General features: G+C 43.6%; 1 protein-coding gene across 1 annotated transcript in view; it reads left to right on the forward strand.

The window, feature by feature from the left end:
• The window catches only part of CFAP53 (cilia and flagella associated protein 53), a 44,251-nt gene extending 39,218 nt beyond the window's left edge, over positions 1-5,033 (forward strand). Inside the window, exon 8 of the mRNA XM_003926073.4 lies at positions 4,758-5,033. Within this exon, the coding sequence (XP_003926122.2) occupies positions 4,758-4,986 (229 nt within the window). The 3' untranslated portion in view covers positions 4,987-5,033. The remainder of the gene's footprint in view (positions 1-4,757) is intronic.
• The last annotated feature ends 18,989 nt before the right edge of the window (positions 5,034-24,022 follow it).

Below are 24,022 nucleotides of genomic sequence, written 5' to 3' on the forward strand. Positions count from 1 at the left end.
ACCACTGCAGTGCAGGGTCAGTACTCCTACCAGTTTTGTTTATATCCGGTCAGGGAGAGCATTAGTACCCAAGACCTACATGGTGTGGGATGAATTCTTCCCACCCTTGCACGTTATCAGTTAAGGTGAGCTGTTGCCAGATGGAGCAGAGAGCCTCTTTAGCATAAGGCCATTGGGGTTGAGATTCTGTCCTGGGGGCCCTTTGATCATCAATTAGGGCAGTCCTTTTTCCAGTGGCTGAGCTTGTGGCACAGACAGCAAGTCATGCAGGGCTTTTAAATTTTATTCCATTGGGGCACTCTGCCTTTAGGTAGCCTGGCCTGTAGCACCAATGGCAGTTATCTGAAGGAGTATATTTTTAGGGAAACCTGGAGGCGGCTGGGGCTTGTAAGGCAGCCAACAGTTGAGCCTGTTTCTTGCCTCTGCATTTTTCTTTCTTCTTAGCCCTGTCTTCCTTATTCTGCTGTCAGTTATAAAGAACTCAGGAGGCTAATTCGATGATTTTCTACATAGAGGTCAGTGTGTGTTACACAAGAAATTAGACATTTCTTTTTGAGAGTTTGAGGGTTAAATTTGTCTTAATGTTTTAGGATACAACTCAGAGGTGAGTCTGAAGGAATAGATGGGTTTTGTCCCATGGTGAGACTGGAAAACATGCTGCTTGGGGATGGTGCCACTCAGATGTATAAACTGTACTTTCTCTCAGTATATCCAGCCAAGTTGAAAAACGGTTCCACTTAGGTCTGCTGAGGAACTTGGGGTGCAATTTCTAAAGGGCTGTCGCACCTATTAGAAAATTCCCCTCAGCCACTCAGGGGCCTTAAGCTAGATGGCCAGTCCTGGTACAAGGAAAATGGGTAAAGGGAGGACTCTGCCTGTGCTAGCCCAGGAGAGGTGGTGGGTAAGGGAAGACTCACAGTTTTGAGGCTGAGATCACATGGTTTACTAATATCTGGGACAGAATGGATGGCTGACTCCACGGGAAAATTTAGAGTGAGAAAGAGAGGGTCTACGCCACCCAAAACGTGTGAATTTGCTCTGAATGAGCTTCTGCTGCCAGTCGCATCACACATAGGGATTAGGGACTTGTGATCAGAAAACACAGGAGAAAACCTTCCTCTCTTTCAGGCCAGGTGGCTATTTGGCCTTCAGGCAACACCAGATATTGGCCACAGCCAATTTGTCAATTGCCAAAGAGATACTAAAAGCCAACTGCTAAAACACTGAAAAGAGAAAGTAAACTCAGGTCCCTCACCTGAACAGGCAGGGAAAGAGAGAGGGCAGAGGGTTCCCCATAAGGAGAGAGTTTCTTGTATGGAGAGAGTTCCCTGTATAGGCCACTAAACTGCTGTGGGTGAGCAGTGACTATCTGGGCCAGTGGTGCAAGGGCAAAATAATTTACCAAGACAGTTGTAGGTAAATAAAGGCAGATTTATTAGAGAAAGTAGGAAAATTCAGTGCAAGAAAGCAATGGGCAGCCAGCAAGAGAGGAACTGACTGCCAGGAAACAAAAGCTTGCTGGAGATTTTATAGGATGTTTCTTGGGCTTCTTGATAACATCAAGGTAGCAGGGAACTAACTTGCATTATTCTCTCAGTTGAGATGTTTGATGATGAATTGAAGCATTTGATGATAAGTAGAAAGTTTGTGAGTTTTCTATGTTATCTGCACAGGAGGGCTCTATGTCCTGGGCCATGAACAAAGGCAGACCTATAGCTTATCTGCTTTATCTCTTTGCTTTCTCCTGTTTCCAACAGCCTGACTCCTTTTCCCTAATTAGGAGTACACATATGAGAAGGGAGATAGTACTGTGGCCATCTTTGGAAAATAGAATCTGCCATAGAGGGGTATCCAAACCATTATTTTTATTTCTAATAAAAGTTAATGGAGTATTTTCTGAAATCAAAAAATTATCTGATTCTTCAGACACCAACTCGTCATCCAAGAATTAAACTCTATTCTGATAGTAACTATCCAGAGTTAGTGCAGACCCCACAGGGTAAGGGCTTAGTTCCACAAAACTGCTCCCATTTCAGACAACAGATGCTAGTCCCAGACCACCTTCTGATCAACCAGCTATAAATTGGGAGTTCCCACGACCTCCTCTTCAGGTTCAACAGTTTGTTAGAATTGCCCACAGAAAGCAGGAACACATTTGACTTAATGTTTACCAGTTTATCACAAAGGCACAATTCAGGAACAGCCAAGTGGAAGAGGAGCATAGGGGGTTCCATGCTCTCCACAGGTGCACCATCCTTTTAGCATCTCCATGTGTCACTATCACAGATGCTCTCAGAACACCCTTGTTCAAGAGTTTTTGGAACTTCATCTCCAGCCCCCACCTTCTCCTCCCAAGAGGTCAGTGGGTGGAGCTGAAAGTCCTAACCCCCTCATCAGTTGGTCTATCTAGTGACCAACCACATCCTGATGCTACCCAGGGGCCCTACCCTAAGTCAGCTTATTAGCATAAAGTGAGGTGTTCCCATGAATAACAAAAGATATTTTTATCACTCAGAAAATTACAGGAGTTGTAGGAGCTCTGTGCCAAGAGCTAGGAACAAAGATCAAACATAATTCTCATTATACCACAGCTGATATTTAAAATGTGGCTTATATTTCTAGCCATTGAAACTACAAAGAGGCCAGGCATGGTGGCTCATGCTTGCAATCTCACCACTTTGGGATGCCAAGGCAGGTGGATCTCTTGAGCCCAGGAGTTTGAGCCCAGCCTGTGCAACATGGTGTAACCCTGTCTCTAAAAAAAATACCAAAAAAAAAAAAAAAAAAAGTGTGAGTGTGGTGGTGTGCACCTGTAGTCCCAGATACCTGGGATACTGAGGTGGGAGGATCACCTGAACCTTGGAGTTTGAGGCTGCAGTGAGCCATGATTGTGTGATTGTGCCAGTAGTGCACTCCAGCCTGGGCGATAGAGTGAGACCCTGTTTAAAATTGTAAAATTATATAACCATTATGGAAAACAGTATGAAGGTTCCTCCAAAAAATTAATAATAAAACTGCTACATAATCCAGCAATTACACTTCTGGGTATATATCCAAAAAATTAAAAGCAGGGTCTCGAAGAGATATTTGCACAGAAATATTCATAGCACTATTCACAGTATTCAAGAGGTAGAAGCAACCCAAATATCAATTCAATGGCTAGAAATATAAGCCACATTTTTAATATCAGCTGTGGTATAATTAGAATTATATGTGATCTTTGTTCCTAGTTCTTGGCACAGAGCTCCTACAACTCCTGTAATTTCCTGAGTGATAAAAGTGTCTTTTGTTATCAATGAAGTGAATAAACAGAACATGATAGATATGTATGATGTAATATTATTCAGCCTTCAAAAGCAAGGAAATCCTGTCACATGTCATAGTATGGTTGAACCTTGATGACATTATGCTAAGTGAAATAAGCTAGTCATAGTATGGTTGAACCTTGATGACATTATGCTAAGTGAAATAAGCTAATCACCAAAGGACAAATACTGTACGATTCTACTTTTATGAGATACATAAAGTAGTCAGATTTATAGAAACATAAAGTAGAATGGTTACCAAGGGTTGTAGGGAGTAAAGGTGGGAGGGGAATTTCAGATATGCAAGATGAAAACGTTCTGGGGATCTCTTTAACAACAATATGAAGAGACTTAACTACTGAAATGTACATTTAAAAATGATTAAACTGAAAATTTGTTTGTGGTTTTGTTTCTGTTTTTTGACAAGGTGTTGCTCTATTGCCCAGGCTGGGGTGCAGTGGTGTGATCACAGCTCACTGAAAAACCTCAACCTTCTGGGCTTAGACAATCCACCCACAAGCACATGCCCCCTGCCTTGGCCTCCTAAGGTGCTGGGATTATTGCATGTATGACCCATGTAATTTTATTATTTTTTTGAGACGTAGTTTCACTCTTGTTGCCCAGGCTGGAGTGCAATGTAGTGATCTTGGCTCACCGCAACCTCCGCCTCCTGGTTTCAAGTGATTCTCCTACCTCAGTCTCCCAAGTAGCTGGGATTACAGGCATGCACCACCATGCCTGGCTAATTTTTGTATTTTTATTAGAGATGGGGTTTCTCCATGTTGGTCAGGCTGGTCTTGAACTCCCGACCTCAGGTGATCTGCCCGCCTCAGCCTCCTAAAGTGCTAGGATTACAGGTGTGAGCCGCTGTGCCTAGACATAATGTGTGATTACAATAAAAATTACACTATAAATCAAAACTGTCATATATTTAAAATGTGGCTTATATATGCAAGAAATTGTCTAGTTAATACTAAGCAGAATGAGAGGATGAGGCTAACTTACCCACCCTGTCCCCAGCAGCATGAGACGACTGCAGGCCTCCTGTGCAGGGATGTGGATCTTTGATCTAGAGCAGAGCAGAAAACAGGTGGAGCAGCCTCCAAAATGAAAGGGGAGAAGCTACATTGAGCAGTTTGTTTATCTTCTCCAATTTTACCCATAGAGAAGAGTAAGGGAAGGGATGGAGGCAAACCAGGGACTATTCCCACATAGCAGTGAACACTGTGGGCAGAGAAGCAGCATTTCCTCTCTAAAATCAATATTTGTTCTAGGATTATATTAATAATTATTGTGTAAGAAACTCATTATTGAGTTTCTCATCTATTCTCTACTCACTTGGATTTTAACGGGAATTTTAATTTGACTTTACAAATTATATTTTAATTGTAATTCTCTAAATAAATCAAAATGATTTTATAATTTTATACTTTGACATTTCTAATACTTTAGACGCCAACGTTTAGCCCAAGAGTACAGGAAGCAACTTCAGATGCAAATTGCCTACCAGCAGCAGTCCCAAGAAGCAGAGAAGGAAGAGAAACGCCGAGAGTTTGAAGCAGGGATAGCAGCAAACAAGATCTGTTTGGATAAAATCCAGGAGATCCTGTCCACCCATCAAGTGCTGCCTCAAAACATTCATCCCATGCGGGAGGCATGCCCCAGTGAGCTTCCACCGTAGTTCCATGGGCACTAATATACCTTTTCTTGGTCTTTTAATATCTTTAACTACAGTATGCTTGTATGTTTCTTTTAACTCATGGATAAGCTGTTCTTTTTTTCCCCTGAGTTTATGTAATTAATTGAACATAATTATCTTCCTTCAAGTAAACCAGTGCCTTTTTTTTGGAATTCACAGGTTTGCAAATCCAAATGATCTACTTCATATCATGTTGTTATTTTCCTGCCACCTTTGTCTCCTTTTTTTACTCACTTATTTCTAGCTACATTTGCTGACATCTATCTACCCATATGCCCATTTCTTTTTCCTTCCTTTCTCTTCTCCCTCATATACATAATTCAGTGTTAAGAGAGCATTTTTGTAGGCAGAACTGGGATTCACAGCCACTTTCATTAACCCACCTATTTAGTCATTAAACAAATATTTTCAGAGTGCCTCCCATATGCCAGGCACTATTCTAGATCCTGAGACTACAGCAAAAACAAAACATACCCCTTGGTCTTGTTGAGCTTACATGTTAGTGGAGGGAAACAGGCAATAGGTGTTAAATGCCATCAACTGGAAATGGCACTTAACACATTGCCTGGAAATTGCGCTTAACTCGGAAGATCCTCTAGCTCTAGCCCCTGCACCAGTTAGACCAGGCGTCCCCAAACTACAGCCCCCTGAGGCCATTTATCCGGCCCCCTGCCCCACTTCTTTCATTGGTGGTCAGTGAGAGGAGCACAGCATGTGGCGGCCCTCCAACGGTCTGAGGGACAGTGAACTGGCCCCCTGTGTAAAAAGTTTGGGGACGCCTGAGTTAGACATTCAGATGACTACAGCCCTGGCTGATGACTTGACTGGAATTTCATTAAGAGACTCTGAGCCAGACCCCTCGGCCAAGCTATGCCTGATTCCCAACTCACAGAAACTGAGAAATAACAAATGTTTGTTGTGTTTTAAGCTACTAAGTTTCAGGGTGTATCTTAGGCAGCAATAAAAACTAATACAGGGTTTTATCTTGAGCATGTGAGAGAGGTCAGATTCTATTTTAAAGGTTGACCCAACTAGATGTGCTGATGGATGTGTATGTTGAGTGTAGGGTTTGAAAGAAAGTCATAAATAGAACTCCAAACTTTTGGTCTGAGCAACAAACTAGTAAACTGCCCCTGTAGTGGGGGTTGACATATCTCTCAAGCTGTGAACCTGGAGATGTTAGCCAAATGAAGTCAAAGAAATTAACAAGTGACTGGATAATTCTGGTCAGTACTCTGTTTGGTAATTCTACTTCTGCACTGCAAAATGTTTTTCGTATGTCAAAATTTGTTTTGTATTATACAAGTTTTTGTGAAAAACAAATCTGGAAAGGTCTGAAATCTACATCATTTTCCTAGGCACAATGAAATATTTTAAAATTCTGGAAAACCCTAAAGTAACGAAATGTAGTTACCTTTGTTTAGTCCTCTGTTACTCATACTTACTTAATCCTGAAACCCTTTTTTAAAATATTGAACCTATTAACACCTTTTGGTAAATGCTCATCTTTCTTCTGCATATTCATATGATTCATTAGATCATCTCAGTGGGATATTCAGAGAAGTTTTCTGCAGGATATTATTTTCTCAATAAAATCATGCTTTATTTCTAGTAGCTCTGCCAATGTTCTATGCAAAAATTCTAGACAAATTTATTATTGTAGACCGATTTTTAAAAATTATATTGAGGTTCAATTTCTATACCATAAAGTCTACCCATTATGAGTGATTTATAAAGTGATTCTTGACAAATTTAGAGCTTTGCAATCACCACCACAATTTGGTTTTAGAACACTTCCATCACCCCCCAAAAAAAGTTTTCTTGTGCATGTTTGCATCTTTAGATGTAAATCCATCTTTCCCCAGTGGCAAACAAACACTGACCAACTTGTGTCTCCATAGTTGTCTTTTCTTGAAATTTCATCTTAGTAGAATCATTCAACGTCTACTCTTTCATGTTTGCCTTTCACTTACCATGTTTTTAAGGTTCATCCATGATACTGGATGCATCTGTAGTTGATTCCTTTTGATTTCTGTAGTATTCTATTGCATGTATGAATATAGCACATTTTATATATCCATTCACTAGTTCAGGGACATTTTCATTATTTCTAAGTTTTGGCTGCTATGAACATGCACATACAAGTCTTGGTGTGAACATAGACTTTCTCTTGGTTAGATACCTAAGAATGGAATTGCTAGGTCTTACAGTGTTTTTCACTTAAGTTGCCAAGCTGTTTCAAGTGACTCCGTCATACCGCATTCCCATTGCAACGTATGAAGCTTCCAGTTTCCCCACATCCTTGTCAGCACTTGTAATAGCAATTCTATTGACTGTGGAAATGATCTCGTTATGGTTTTAATTTGCATTTTCCTAATGACTAATGATGTTGAGCATTTTTTCATGAGCTTCTTAGCCCATCATGTGTCTTATTCTGTGAAGGGTTTATTTAGATCTTTCCCCCCATTTTCTAATTGGATCGTCTTCTTATTACTGAGTTGGAGGAGTTCTTTGTATAGTCTGGATACAAGTCTCAGCTACTTGGGAGGCTAAGATGGAAGGATGGCTTGAGCCCAGGAGGATAAGCCTCTAGTGAGATTTGATGTTGCCACTGCACTCCAGTCTGGGCGACAGAGCAAGACGCTGCCTCTGAAAATAGATTTTTTTTGGTCTTTGTCTCTAGTTCCCAGCACAGAGTTCCTAAAACCCTTGTAATTTGCTACGTAATAGAGGTCTCTTTTGTTTTTCCTAAGCAGCCCCTTTAGATCACACTTGAGTTTATGGTAATGCTAATTTTCTAAGGGCCTTATCCCTTTCTAAGAAAGCTTCAGGAAGATGTTGGTCCCCAGAAAGATCAAGAGAACGGAGGGCTGAAACCTTCAGTCCTGCTCACTGACCTCCTTGAAGGGGAGGAATGGGAGGGTGGGGATGGGAGATTCAATTCTGTTCAAAACTCTTGAACAATAATGTTCAGAGAGCTTTCAGATTGGTGAACACATTGAGGTGCTTTGAGGGACAAGTGCCTAGAGAGGGCAGGGAAGCTCTGTGCTCCCCACCCCATACCTTGCCCTATGCATCTCCTCCATTTGTTTAAAGCTGAGTTGCATCCTTCATAATAAACCAGTCAATGCAAGTAAAGTATGTTTCTAAGTTCTGTTAGCCGTCCTAGCAAACTGTGGAACCTAAGGAGGAGATCATGGGAATCCCTGATTTATAGCCAGTCAGTCTGAAATATGGGTGGTCCAGGACTCCATACTGGTTTCTGAATGGAGGCAGTCTTGTGGGACTGGGCCCTTGATCTGCTGGGTCTGCGTAGTTAGTGTAGAATTGAATTGTTGGATACTCAGTTGGTATCGAAAGAATCACAGATTTGGTTGTTGGTGTTTGAAAATGCATTGTTTAGACTGGGCACAGTGGCTCACATCTGTAATCCTAGCACTTTGGGAGGCCGAGGCGGGTAGATAACCTTAGGTCAGGAGTTCAAGACCAGGCTGGCCAACATGGTGAAACCTGTTTTCTACTAAAAATACAAAAATTAGCCGGGTGTGGTGGCAGGCACCTGAAGTCCCAGCTACTCAACAGGCTGAGGCAGGAGAATCGCTTGAACCCCAGAGCTGGAGGTTGCAGTGAGCCGAGGTTGTACCATTGAACTCCAGCCTGGGCAACAAGAGCAAGACTTGGTCTCAAAAAAAAGAAAGAAAAGAAAGAAAAGAAAAAAAGAAAAGAAAATGCGCCATTTAGTAAGCGGTAGTGCTGGTATTTGAACCTAGTCTGATTAGAGTCTGTGCTTTTAGCCACTCCACTTTACCACCTCCTCACAACAGGTAGTGCAGGTAAAATCAATGAATTGTAGCTTTGTAGAGCTTAAAAAACCCATCACAAATATTTTAAGTCAGTTTCTTGACTTTGCAAGAAACAGAAGCCCAAAGAAATCTTCTGTCTCTTGGTTTGGTACTATTTCCATCATATATCATCATTATTTCTTACCAAAATCTAATTTGGTATCGAAGTACTCTTAATCGATCAATATGCCCTTTAAGCCTTGCTTTTTAGCAATGCCGTTGGCATTTTCACTCCATTGCCATCATTTTATGGTCTCTATCCAAACCTTTATGTTTGCTAACATAGCATTTACATAGATCCGTAAAATACACCAATGCATGCACATTCCATAAATTACACACAGGCATGAATATTTTTCCTTCTATAAACCATCCTTCTGATATTTCATTACCTTGTATAAACGGGGCAAACAGGCTCTCAGAATATAGCTGAATATTTCATCTAATAAAAAGAATAGCTTCCTCTCTAGAATGGCCCCTGAGATAACTTGAAAAGGGTATTTTATTGTAGTTAGTGCAGGGAACAATAAAAAGACGTGATTCCATTTATGCCTCTTGTGAAGCTGTCAGCTGGATGGGCTCTGAGAGCCTAAACTGCCTCCAAATGTCAATTGTTTTCCTATAAAGTGCTAAGACATGTGTTTTGGGTAGAAGATGAGGGTTATTAGCTTAGTGCTTCCAAGCACTGCTATGTGAGCCCTTTATTTGAAATGACTTTGTAGATACAGTTTTGGGAAAACAGACATAGTGAGACAGTTTCAGGCTAGGTTCTTGCCCCACATGTGTGATTTCAGGTTGAGCTTTCTGGGATTTGTTTTTCTTGCCTAAAAACTGAGGTACTTCTAGACCTGAAAGGGACCTGAGAGGGTGTCTAGTTCAAATCCTTCCCTTTACAAATGAGAAACCATCTTGGGTTTGGTTCTCCTGAAAGCAGAGAACCATGGCAAGAATGTGTTACAGAGCAGTTATCACTGCAGGTAACTGGCTCTCATGGTATCCGGAGACCTGCTGAGGAACGTCTAGAAAGCCTCTCAGATTTGAAGTGCACAGGGGTGGAGGCTGGGGCATTGATCTCCTCACTCTTGTCTGCTTTGGTCAAGAGTTGTCTCAAGGGGCACTGAGCCCCCACACCAGGTGAGAAGGCTTACAGAGGCTGTGAGGGACTCCCTCCTAAACCACCGTGTCCAAAGCTCTATTTAGCACCTGTGCGTGCTGCTGCCACCTCGTGGTCGTATCTTTCTCCTCGATCAGCTTCAAATTCCTCTCAGCCCGGCAGAGAGGCGGAGGAAAACCTATTGGTCAAAAGAGGTATATTTACTTAATGACCATAAGACAGGAAGGGGCACAATTTCTCACACTTCAACCTCAAACAAGCCCCAGAGGTTTGTGGCGATGAGGGGGCCACCATCCAGAAGGGGAGGAGGACAGGGTAGCGCCTGGAGACAGGGGAATCACCAGGCAGCCCGGTGGGGCATCTCTGGGTTCAGAGCTCCCAGGGCACACAGTCTGGGACCTCACTACTGCTAGGGCCTGTCTTGTCAACAGGAGGCCTGCGGGGTGAAGTTGCACGGGGAATGCAAAGCAGGCAGGCTCTAGATGGCTAAACATTTGCTTGTTTGGGCTATATTTAAAATAATCGGATGTGTCAACATTTGCATATGGTGTCAGCGGGCTTTTGATATAATGGGTCTCAGTCTGCAGTAAAGAAATAAACAATCTCAGTGCCAATGCACAGGGGCCACTTTTAGCTCATTTTTATGATACTCTGAGCAGCCCGTTTGTAGTTATGCTAAACTGACAGTCCCTGGTGCCCTAACAGACAGGCCCACCATTTCCCCGCAGTGACACCTTCACTGAGAGTGCTGTCTCCCTCTTGCAGCCCCCGGTGGATTCTAGCCTTTCCTCTCCCAAGAGCTCTACTCAGGCTACCCAGACATCCCGAGGGCTGCCTGCCACACTGCTCTCTCCATCTCTTTCACTTTTCAGTCAGATCAGCTGGGATCTGACCTGCACCCACTACTAGACCATGAGCTGTCAGAGGAAATATGTACTAGGGACTAAGCTGTATCTTCCCCAATTCATCTTCTGAAGCCCTGCCTGCCATGTGACTGTATTTGCAGATGGAGACTTCAGGAAGGTAATGAAGGTTTAATGGCCTCCAAAGGGCTGGTGCCCTTATAAGAAGAGAAGGAGACACAAGCATTCTCTCCTGATCACACAAAAAGGTCACAGGAGGACACTGCAAGAAGACTGCAGACAGGCCTTCCCAGAAACCAACTCTGTGGACACCTTGATCTTCCAGCTTCCAGAACTATGAGAAAAGAAACGTCTGTTGTTTAAGCCACCTAGACTCTGGAACTTTGTTACGGCCACTTAAGCTGACTAATACAGAGACCTATCTCATTCTCCTTTAAATCTCTTGCAGCGTCTAGAACAGTGCGAGGCACACAGAAACTCCTCAACAATTGTTGACTACGTTGAATTGTAATCCCCAGGTGAATGAAAGATGTGATGCTTCTGGGGCCCTGGATCTGAAATCTCTGACAAATCCCGAAGCCAGTCCTGGCCGATGTACTCCATAGAAGACAGCCAGGATCTGCCAGACCTCACCCAAAACTGCAAAACCCAAAAAGCTCTGAAACCAGAAGGTGTGATGTGGACCCTCATTCATCAACAAAGCGTGACCTGAACAGGAGTAAAGCTACTTAAAATTATCTCCCTAGATTTTACTACAGAGCTATTAATGATTTTGATTACCAGGCACTGCCCCAGCTCTGGCTGGGAGTGTTATAAAATCTATAGTTTAGGCGTCATGCCACCTTTCCAGAATCCAAAAAATTCAAAATTCCAAAACACATCTGGCCCCAAGGGATTTGGATAAAGAATTGTGAACCTGTGCTATAGAGGGGGTTAATACCAACCCCCCAGCTATCCACTCAAAGAAGGCTATGAAAAACACTAATTACCCAGTGTGTAAATAACTTTATTCTAAACTGGGGAGGTGTGTGATTGGAAATACAAAATGTTTATTAATACGCATGCTACAGATGCCAGTTTTTCTTTTTTTTAAAAGCTGTTTATTTCATCAGCCTACAAAATGTGCTGAGTACAGTTTTTAAATTTGTAATGAAAAAGCACAGTACTACCTTGGAAAATAGCATCAGTGCAGTATAAAGTCCAATTAGCTTTTTATAAATTGCACTTAACAACTAGAGAAATCAGTAACAAATACAATGAAAGGACACTAAAAATTATTGATTATCATTATCAGCATTGCTACCACAAATAATATAGTAATAAAATAATAAAATTTATTTGCGGAATATATAAAGTATAGTATATTTTTAGCAGAACATCTCAGAAATGTATGGTAGCTAGTGCAATCTCAGCTGTGTGAACCCTCTGCTAAACCCTATGGGGCATACAGAGTAAAAATGACATAACTTCTGCCCTGGTGGAATTTATAGTCTCATTGAAGATCAAGACCTAGGACAAGAAATAATTAAGAACCATGCAAACATCAAATGAGGTACAGTGTGAAATACAGTAAGTGTGTGGGCAACTGACTGACTTGTGCTAAGAAGGCTTCAGAATTTCTATGTAGCCTCGGTTTAATGGGGGCATCTGATTAGAAGACAATGTTAAGGAACGCTTCTTGAGGCTGCATTTGAATAGCAGGATACTGTTTTGTTTAGATTTTATGTTGATTTTGAGTGGCTTGGAGGAGGAGCTTTTGGTGACTTGGCAGAAGCTGATACTATGCAAGTCACACTTCAAAGTCACCCCACTGCTGCTTGGGTTTTTTGGAAAAGGGAGAGGTTTATGATGGCTGGGACCATCAGTTCTGGAAGTCTTCCCGAAAAAGGGAGCACTGGATCTGGGCTTACAGGTTGGGTGGGTTGTAGATGGCCTAGAGAAGGAAGAAGCCATTTGGAGTTGAGTGTTGGGGGCAGGTCACAGTGAGAAATGGACTTGACTCAGCTGGAGAAATCTATTTTGAGGGTAGGAGATCAGAGCATTCATTCTCAGATGGACCAGAAAGATCCATTTACAAATGAGAAAAAGGAAAGTCTCCTGTATCCTGCCAGACTTCAATAGAAATTAATTGCCTGCAAAATTTCGATAACTGAAGACCCCATGTTAATCGTGACTCACGACCAACTTATCATACTTCCTTTCTTACTAAGGACACGGTCTAGACTGTATTGTTTACACTATTAGAGGTAATCATTTGGACTCGTAGCTTAAGGAAGAAGATGCTGCACCATTAGTAACAGGCAGCAGGGTGCCAGCAGAGCCTTAGCAGCGTCCCAGGCCAGTCGAGAGGCCATGGAATCCACAGCAGCAGGGTCAACCCCGCCTTGACTGTTGCAAAATTAAATGAGATGATACAGTACAGGGTTGGTACTCCACAAATGCTAAGCGCTGTATCTCAACAACTGAAACATTACAGACTATAATACATATCTTTCCAGTGAAATTGTGCATTTCCCAGAAGTGCTCAGTTTCTATTCCTAGTTAAGTTCATTCTGGTCTGGAAGAACAATTTTTTTTCCCCTCAAGGATCTAACATCTTTCTGATACCATCATTGTTCCTTTTTTTTTTTTTTTTTTTTTTTTTTTTTTTTCTTGAGACAGACTCTCACTCTGTTGCCCAGGCTGGAGTATAGTGGCACGATCTTGGCTCACTGACTGCAACCTCCGTCTCCCAGGTTCAAGAGATTCTCCTGCCTTAGCCTCCTGAGTAGCTGGGATTACAGGCGCCCACCACCATGCTCAACTAATTTTTGTATTTTTAGTAGAGACAGGGTTTGGCCAGGCTATCTTGAACTCCTGACTTAAGGTGATCCACCCTCCTCTGCCTCCCAAAGTTCGGGGATTACAGGTGTGAGCTATCGTGCCTGGCCCCATCATTAGTCCTTAACAGTAACAAGGCACATGTGTTTGGTGTTTTGCAAGCCTGTCTGGTTTTACTTGGTCCTCACCATAGCCTATAGGCACTAGACAAGGATGCTTTTCCATTTTTAAATTGAAGTATAACATACATGCAGTAAAATGTGTCAAGTGCGCAGCTCAGTGAAGTTTTACGTTTATCTCTACCAGCTGAAGATACAGAGCATTTCCAGCATCTCAGAAGTTTCTCTCACGCTCCTTCCCAGTCATTGTACCCGCAGAAATAACCACTTCTAACTTCTAGTGCCATCCATTTGTCTTGTGGGCCCCTGGACTTCATGTAAATAGAATGGTATAGAACGCAGTCTTCTGTGCTTGGTTTATTTCACTCAACGTAATGTCTATGCGATTCATCATGTTGCTGCATATTTTAGCAGCTCATTCTTTGTTAGTGCTGGGTCGTGTTTCATTGTGTGAATATACCACAGTATATCCATTCTCTTGTAGTAAGAGATTATTAAACAAAATTTACAAAGGAAGAAACCCAGGGCCAGAGTGCTTAAGTCCCTGGCTCCAGATGGCACAGATTGGAAGGTCAAGATTTGAACTCAGGGTATTTGGCTTCAAATCCCATGTCCTTTCTAAAGTACCACGTTGAAGCAGTGCTTCTAGAAACTTTTTTGGGGCCTTGCAGAATTTTGAACTACATGATTTATAGTCTCTTAAATCACTGGCAAGGAATAAGTAGTTCAATCAATAAGCAAAAGCAAAAAATAAAAATCCCATTTTGGTGGAAATCTTCATGTGAAAATGTGGGCATGTATTTAAAATGAATACCAAGCACATGGTCGGCTTTGAATAAATGCTTAGTGGTCCTGAGCCATACGGAAGAAGAGGAGGTGGAGGAGGAAAAGTCTGGGAGTGGTGAATGAATTCAGTTCTCCAACTCTCTACATTTAGAGCTACAGTATAAGCAAGACTGGGAGAGAAGTACCATTGTTTTCTTGCAGAGTGGTCAGTCTGTGGCTGACTGGCCTGGGCTGTGTGTGTCTGTGTATATGTGTATGTGAACTTAGCATGTCACTAGTCATGCCCTGGTATGTATGTGGGCATATGCCTCTCCCTGCACGGGAAACTGAGCTACTTTGCTCTGCCCCTGCAGGATCTGGCTTTCAAGGCCTCTCTCTTAAGAGCCAGCTGTGGGCCACACTAGCTGTTTTCTTAAAGGACCAACTGCAGAGTCAGATGAGAGGTGCTGGAGAACCCTGGAGGGAAAAATTGACAGGCAAGAAGTTAGGGAAATTAAAAAACCCAACAAATCATTTCGTGGTAAATGCTACAAATCAAATTCCAAGTCTGGGGCCAAAACTAGAGAAATTTATGTGCAGCAAAAATGCCAGGGACAAAATAGCTCAGATTGAATGTTCTTTCCCAACAATGTGTGCTAAATACAGATGTTTCCAATTGCTACTTGGCCTTTTGGACAAGATCAAGGGTAAATATAGGTGTCTGCACTGTCAGGAAGAGGTGGCCTCTTCTATCATTTAGCAGAGAAATTCCCCTTCCTGCGAGAGTAGTCTCCCAGCCACCCAAGTTACAATGGGAAAATAAAAATGTTTTCTCCCTGTCAGTTCCTGTGTCTGTCTTCAGACACTCTCCCCTCTGATGCCATTTGTCTCTCTTCCCAGCCCAGCACCTAGAGTTGCTCCTGGCTGCCCAGTGGGCAGGGTCCCACTCTTGGGCATATGCCTTTCATGCCTTTTTCTCCCACAGAGACTCTTAGTTACCACCTCCCTCCACCTCCAGCTAGTTCTCCTTTCTTTTCTGATCTCAAGCTAGCCTGTCTCTGTCCTGTGCACAAATGCCCTACCCTCACAAAAAAATGTTGTGGCAAATTAATCTCTGAGGTGACAATGACCCAGATATGGGTCAATACCTCCATGGACAAATCTCCTAAAGTGGATTTGCTAGTCAAGGGAATGTACATTTCGATTTCTAATAGGGATTTCCATGCACCCAGCACTATCCCAGTGCACAGTGTGATTAACTTCAGAGAGAAGGAGCTGATAGATGGCTCCAGGACTTAGGACACTATCATGTTTCTTGAACTCTTTGGTCTAGGTTTTAAGTCGCACTTTATTTTAATTTTATGTAATTTTTTTGAGACAGGATCTCACTCCATCACCCAGGCTGCAATGCAGTGGCACCATCATAATTCACTGCAGCCTTGACTTCCTGGGCTCAATCAATTCTCCCACCTCAGCCTCCCGAGTAGCTGGGACTAAAGGCATGTGCTACCATGCCCAGCTAATCATTTTTATTTTCTGTAGAGGTGGGATCTCACTACATTTTCCCAGTCTGATCTTGAACTCCTAGGCTCAAGTGATCCTTCTTCCTGGACCTCACAAAGTGCTGGGATTACAGGAGTAAACCACCCACCCAGTCTCAGGTCACACTTTAAATATAAAAATATTTGTTGACACATATGCAGGGATTAAAAGGCACAAAACATCACTAGGTAAGTCAGCAGGAATTGCAATTTTGTCATTACTGTGGCCTCACAATGCTTCCAAGTGTCTATAAAAGGACCCAGGCTAGCATGAGCTTCACTTGATCACTAGGATGTAGATAGAGTGCTTGAGTGCACTGTCCACACTCTCAGCCTGGAATGTTCTAGCAAACATTTCAACCCATTTCTTACCTCCCAGTTGAAGCAAATGGCATCATCTTCATAAAACTGTATCTTTAGTGGTAACAAAAATAAGTGTTCCATTTGAAGGATGTGATTTACATCATCACATTTGGTGGCACAATAGTGACAGTTCACAGTGCTGCTCTAGTGTGCCTTGGGACATTGATTAAGAACACCTGAGACTAAAGCCAAGCAGATTCTTCTGGGGAAAGCAGGAAGTCCAGGAAGGTCCTAACAATGCTTGATGGGAATCCTGACAGGTGAGCAAATCACAGCATCAGGAATCTGGAAGCAAGATATAGGCAGGTCCAGGCATCAAGGGGAATCTGCTGCAAACACTGGGACAAAGTCATGAAACCTGGGCTTATGGACAGATCAGAGATGGAGGGAAGAGTATGATGAGTAAGGTGGATCTAGTCTCCAGGAAACCTGGATATAACATAGGGAATTGGATAAAGAGGGGGGCGCTAGGGAGGAGAGAAGGATTGAGTTATGACCAGGCTGACAGAGGCTTGTAAGGAGTAACACAGGATCCCAACTACTGAAAGTAGAGTAAAGTTCAAGGGGAAAGGAGCATCAAGACTGGGTGGCTTTGGCCTTAAAACTGTGCAGCTCCTTGAGGCGGGCTTGCTGTGAGTGATTCCTGGGGTTTGAGAAGTGGGGAGCCAGGAGCTGAACAACGACTTCTGCAACCATTTGTGGAATAAGCTTGAAGATCAGCTTAAGCAGAAGTGGCAAATGCTTGAGTCCGATGACAACTTCGATGTGTGAGGATTTTTCAGCCTAATTTATGGAGTAACACATGTTGAAATAGAAGAGACCATAAACTTTTAGCTAGAGCATAAAAATGTAATCCTAAACGATATGCTTCCCCACACTCCCAGGCTGCCAAGGCTGGGCATGCAAGGATTATTGGAGGCGCCAGCAGGTGGCTGCTTATAGATGGCTCTGGAGGGAAGGCACAGCCTCCCTCTGTGTGGGCTCTCGGGATTAACCACGTGCTGGTGTTGTTTGCTTTTCCTCAGTAGCCTGGGAGCTCCCTGGGGTAGGGGCCCTGCCTATGACTTTTTTTTTTTTTTTTTCTTTTTGGTCTCCAGTGCTTAGCAAATGCCTGGCTCTAGGTTTTAAGTCACAATGTGTTTGTTTTAAATGTGTTTGTTGAATAAGTGGGTGAAGAAAGGAAGGAAGACTTTGTGCCTTATAACAATGGCAGATGGCCAGGCATGGTGGCTCATGGCTATAATCCAAGCATTTTGGGAGGCTGAGGTGGGAGGACCACTTGGGGCCAGGAGTTCAGAACCAGCTTAAGCAACATAGGAAACCCTATCTCTATTTAGATATTAATAATAATAAAAAAACAGAAACAATAGCTCCAGCCCCGTATCTTTGTCTGGTGGGACAGAACTGCCATTGGACAAAACCACCTCAGATGTCACCTGTTATGGGCTGAATTGTGTCTCTCCATAAAGATATGTTGAAATCCTAACCCCCAATACTTTGGAATGTGACCTTATTTGGAAATAGGGTCATTACAGATATAAATGTTAAGATGAGATCATACTGCAGTAGAGTGAACCCTTACTCCAGTTGTGTCCTTATACAAAGCACGGCACAGACAGAGAGACATAGATGCAAAAGGCAAACGCCGTGTGTGACAGAGGAAGGGTCTGAAGTGCTGCATCTAGACAGGAGGCCATAAGGACGAGGGTGGTGGGGTCACACCTCAGAAGCCAGGAAACCCAGGCATAGCAGGCAGACCCCCAGAAGCTGGAAGAGACAAAGACAGATTCTTCCCTACATGTTTCAAGAGGCTGGCCCAGCTGACACCTTGATTTTGGACTTCCAGCTTCCAGAACTGTGAGAGAATGAATTTCTGTGATTTTAAGTCACCCAGTTTGTGGTTCTTTGCTATGGCAGTCCTAGCAAACCAAGACATCATCCAAATGCTGGAAAGAATCAGGTTGGAGTTGAAGAAGTCCCTACAAGTTAGAATAAAACAGCTTGTATTTTGGCAAGGGGATTGGGGAAAAAATGACCAAATACATACATAATAAGCTAGACAGTGATAATGGCATCGAGGAAAATAAAGGAAACAGGGGAACTGCAGTGCCAAGGAAGGGGTCGTGCAATGTAAGTGAGGCAAGCAGGGAAGCCCTCACTGAGAAGACCACTGAGAAGGTGAGAGGGCGAAAACCCTGAAGCCAGCAAGGGCAGAGGCACTGAAGCCGGCCAGACCACGAGGCATTCAAGGAAGAGCAAGGGGGCTGGAGGGGAGGAGATGAGGGGGAATGTCGGAGCCAAGCCATTGCAAAGCCTTGGCTGTGTACCCTGAGTGAGATGCTGTGTGTTTCTAGATCCATGAGTGGGATCTCACTCAGGGTATAAGGCAAAGTCCTTATGAAGTGAGATGGAAATCCTAAGAGGGTGTGAGCCTGGGGAGGTCTAGAAAACAGGAAGGAGAATTCCTGGCCGATGACATGTCTGGAGGTAGGAAGTGCTCGGAGCCCTGGGCTAGGAGGCTGTGAGGACAAGGGTGGGCGTCACACCCCGCGAACACTCAGCCTGGGGTTAATGGAGAGTTATGACCAGACAAGTACAAGAAAGTGAAATGACACTCAGACGCACAGGCATGAAAATGAAAATGTTAACGTTGGATAACTTTGTTCATGTATTTTCCCTTTAGGTATTGTTCATGTTTTAATCACGGATACCTAGACATACAAATCACTGTCAAAAAAGAATGAATCCTTTCCCCAGGACAGGCCAGAACTGGGCCAACATATCTCTTCGTAAGCTTCAAAGCCAAGTTGATTTATGCAAAGTTTGAATATGCAAACTGGTGTTTTCTGCACTTTGCCATGAGCGCAACTTGATGGCACACTCTGTAAATAGCTCTTGTTAAATCAGTTAAATTGGAAAGAGCTAGAGGCATCCTTCAGCTTAAATATTCCCTCTAGACTTAACTCTGTGGGTCCTTTCAGCCTTTGGATTCCCCTAGCTGTGAAGGCAGCTTGGCAATAAGCAACACCAGGAGAAACCTCAGCTGTGTGGCTGCTCTTTGTGTCTGTAACCATAAAGGGTTTCAGCCTCCATGCAGAGAGTCAGTGCAACTGACATTTTAACATGAACCATGTAAGGGACACTCTTCTATGGTCTGAGAGTTTAGCAGTGAGCAAGACAGACAAGCTCTGCTTCAGGGAGCCTCTATTTGAGTTGGGTGGAAAAGGTAGACAGGAAATTATAAAATAGAAATAAGATCATTTTAGAATGTGAAATGATACAACGAAAGAGAAATGGAGAGGATGCAATAACAGATAAGACTATCAGAGGCCATCCTGATTATGTACTATTCTGATTAGGCTGGAAAGATGAGAAACCACAGGCTTGAGGGTTACAGGGCCAGGACTAGGGTATGGTAAGTGAGGCACCGGGTCTAGGCGCAAAATGAGTACCAAAACACAGTCATCAAGATCAATAACATTTTCATTTTTAAAATTACTTTTATATATTCTCCTCCTCCTTCTGAGGCAAGGATCAATCTTTTTTTTTGAGATGGAGTCTCTCACTGTGTCACCCACACTGGAGCAGCAAAATGCTTGAGTCTGATGACAACTTCAATGTGTGAGGATTTTTCGGCCTAATTTATGGAGTAACACATGTTGAAATAGAAGAGACCATAAACTTTTAGCTAGAGCATAAAAATGTAATCCTAAATGATATGCTTCCCCACACTCCCAGGCTGCCAAGGCTGGGCATGCAAGGATTACTGGAGGCACCAGCAGGTGGCTGCTTATAGATGGCTCTGGAGAGAAGGCACTGCCTCCCTATGATTCTACTTGTTAAGGACAGTGGACGCTTACACCTGGTGTCTTTGGAACTCTGCCCCGTGCACCCTTTTCCTTTGCTAATTGTAATCTGCATACTTTCATTGTGATAAACCAAAACCATGACTATAACAGATTTTCTGAGTTCTATGAGTCCTTCTAGCAAATCTTCAAACCTGGACTACCTTTCCCTAGGCTTCTCAGTTGCCCAAGAAGCTTGTGGTGGCTACAGGTGACAGAGAAAGCAGTTTGTTCAGCCCACATGCTGCCATTTATTAGACAAGCTGTCAGCGGCAAGCAGGTCCAGAATTGGCTTTGCAAGCTTGAAGAGGTTCCAGCACTCTCGCCTTATAGGGGTTCTGATCACACCTGTAAGGCAGGGTTACTTGAGGCAGCCTGTATACAAAGTTCACTCACTGCAGCATTTCAGAGGCAGGAGTTTGTGCTTCCAGTCAGCTTTTGACAACCAGACATCCTCCTCCACCATCAGCTGGACATGATGCCAAACAGGGATCCAGCCTCGGGCACCCTCCCTCACAGTGCAGGTTAGGGGGCACTCCGTATTCTTGCTCTGGTGTGTTCTGGCAAGGGTGGGGAGTGTCTCTAGCCCGCCGCCAAATCTTGCATGCCCATCACTTCAGCAAAGAGCACCAACTTCTAACATCCATCCTGCTATTTCACAAGTCACCAGTGAAAACTCATTTGACATTCAGTCTGTTAATCAGCCAAGACTTCATGATTGATTGAAATGTGATAGCAGAAGGATTTGTGGTGCCTACATCTAGAGTGTGGACTTTCGGGATGTGCCACTGACTGCCCTGGAATGGAGATTCTTGACAGCATGTCTCCTGACCACCGCTAGAGTTAAAGCTCAAATTAACTGAGTGGGACTCAAGTATTTCAGAGTATGTTACAGACATTCCAAGTCTCAGGTACCAACTAGAACAGAAACCTCTATCTATGTGGTGTGGGAAGGCTTCATGGAGAAGGTGGGGCATGGAGTGGACCCTAAAACAGAAGCTCTTGACCTTGGCCCTGCTTTAGTCACATGGGGCGTCCTGAAAGACCACACCCCACATAAAATGGGAGCCTCTGGGATAAGATACCATTTGAAGTGATTCCCAGGTGATTGCAACTCGCAGCCACGACTGAGATTCACTGCTCTAAAGGATGAGTAGGATCTGGAAACAGCACTTCCAGGCAGGTTTCATTAATTCACCGGAGTATGTAATTGATCCAGTCCCTGAGACCCTCCTCTCAGCCTCTGGCTCTGATCCCTCTCACTTCATCTCCGAACATGAGAAAGACTCCCCCAGAATCAGGTTGAAACTTGGGCCCCACAGGAAGGCTTTGGTTTAATGGTTCCATTTTGATTTATTACCAGGTGATGTGAGGGGAAGGGTAAACTTCCTGAGCCAGGCAGGTGAGGAGAGATTGTGAAATTCTCTGCTACTCAAGCGGGACTCCGGAGCCACTATCATCTTCCTACTTCTTCCCAGAAACGCCCAGGCCAGGAGCCGCCGCACCACCCGCCAGGGCGTGGCTTTGGGCGGCTCCAGCCTCCTCTTTGAGCCTCTGATCTCTCATTTGTAAAATGAGAGGATTGGCTCTTCCAGCTACCGCTTTCAAAGATCAGCTCAGGCCCGTAATCCCAGCACTCTGGGAGGCCGAGGCGGGCGGATCACAGAAACCCCCGTCTCTACTGAAAATGTAAAAATTAGCTGCGCGTAGTGGTGGACGCCTGTAATCCCCGCTATTCGGGAGGCCGAGGCAGGAGAATTGCTTGAACCCGGGAGGCGGAGGTTGCAGTGAGCTGAGACTGCGCCATTGCACTCCAGCCTGGCGACAGAGCGAGACTCCATCTCAAGGAGATCAGGGTACTAGGGAAGATTGAAATGAGAAAAAGCAGAAACAAAAGCAGCTGGAAGAGTGTCCAGAAGAGGGCGTGAGACGCTGGGGATATAACATTCCTGCGGCCTCCGCCATCCTCCGGAAAGGGACCCGCAGCTACTTAGGTGAGAGCGGACTGTGGTGAGGGGCGAGTGTTTCCTGGAGGACTGGAGGCTCAGAACACTTCAGTGGGGTGCGGAGGAGACTGCGGGTTCGCAGGTGGTGATATTTACATTTCCTCTGATCCACGTCACCTCACTTTTCTCCTTCCTCTCCATCCAAGCTTCAATAGACTCGTCATTCCATTCTGAGGGTGGAGGGCTGGGCGGGGGGTGGGGGGGTGGTCATTACAGTTATTTACACACAGCCCGTGAGCCCTTGCAGCAGCATATAGGAACAGATTTTTGGAGGTTCTGCGAAAGCATAAACCACGATGTTTTGCCTCCCTCTTCCTCAGAGAGAAGAAGCCAACCCCGCCACCCCTTTTCAGCAGTCAGGATGCCTCCTAGGAAGCAAAGCCGCTCATTCCATTTCGGATTAAAGGTGAGGTTTATGTGAAACACCCTCCAAAGGAAGCACATGACTTACAGGCTGAGTTGTAAACAACTGATATCAAACCTTCCCAGGGAGCAAGCTTTAAGATGCCAGGGTCTTGCTCTGGTTGCCCAGGTTGGAGTGCAGTGGCATGACCACAGCTCACGGCAGCCTTGACCTCCTGGGCTCAAGCAATCCTCCCATCTCTACCTCTTGAGTATCAGGGACTACAGGTGCACGACACCACACCTGGCTTATATATTTCTGTAGAAATGGGGTCTTCTTATGTTGCCCAGGATGATCTCAAACTCCTGGGCTCAGGTGATCCTCCCATTTTGGCCTCCCAAAGCGTTAGGATTATAGGTGTGAACCATCATGCCCAGGTGACTTTCTTGCTCTAATACTCTCAAAAAGAATTTTTTAAAAACCATGTCTCCACACATTTTGGATATTTTTTAAGTTTCCATAGTTGAAAAAGATGTAATTTCTGGTGTATCTAGTCACTTAAAATATTATAACACTGTTTTAAATGAACCCAACAGACTCTAACTGCCATAGCAATTCAATAACTTCCATTGCCCATTTTAAAAATACACAAACAAGTTGTTTAAATCACTTATTTTTTTGTTCCTTGAGCCTGCAACTCCATTCCACTTTTTCCATGGAATTTTATCCTACGTTTTTTTTTGTGTGTGTGGTAGAAGTCCTTTTAATAACTGCCCTATAATAATTAACCACAACAAAAATATGTATATTAATATATTTAAAGACTTTCCAGTGGTCTAAGTATTGAAATTATTCAGCATTATCACAAATAGTATTACTACATCTTCAAAAATCTATTCCTATTTTTATCATAAGTGCTGAGAGGAATCTTGTTTACATAAATAAATAGGAAGGGAAGTTTTGTTAGAACAGCATCCAATTCTTTGAATTCCTTTTGAGTTGCCAAAAATTAAACGACAATCCATCAAAGGATTATTTTTAATAACCTGTCAGCTGACCACTGGCTGAAGTCCTGCTTCAATTTTGTTGATAGCACAGAAGTGGAAACCACCTGAGCTGCAAAAGAATTTTTGGCCCCTTCTTTAGTTACTTGCTTTCTCAACACCAGATTTCTAAGTGTCCTTTTGTGTGGCGTCATGAAGGCTTTGGTTACCCAAGCAAAGCACCCTCCTACTACTCAGGAGGATTGAGAGTGTGTCTTTCTTTTGCAAAGTGAGAGAAAGGGACCTGGGAACTGACGTCTGAGAATGAGCCCTCCCTAATTGCAGGTCTGATTTTTTATTTTTATTTTTACTTTTGCAAATCAGTGTTTGGGAAGAAATACATATGGAGATATA

This window comes from Saimiri boliviensis, chromosome 13 (assembly GCF_048565385.1).
Source record: "Saimiri boliviensis isolate mSaiBol1 chromosome 13, mSaiBol1.pri, whole genome shotgun sequence".
Lineage (NCBI taxonomy): Eukaryota > Metazoa > Chordata > Mammalia > Primates > Cebidae > Saimiri > Saimiri boliviensis.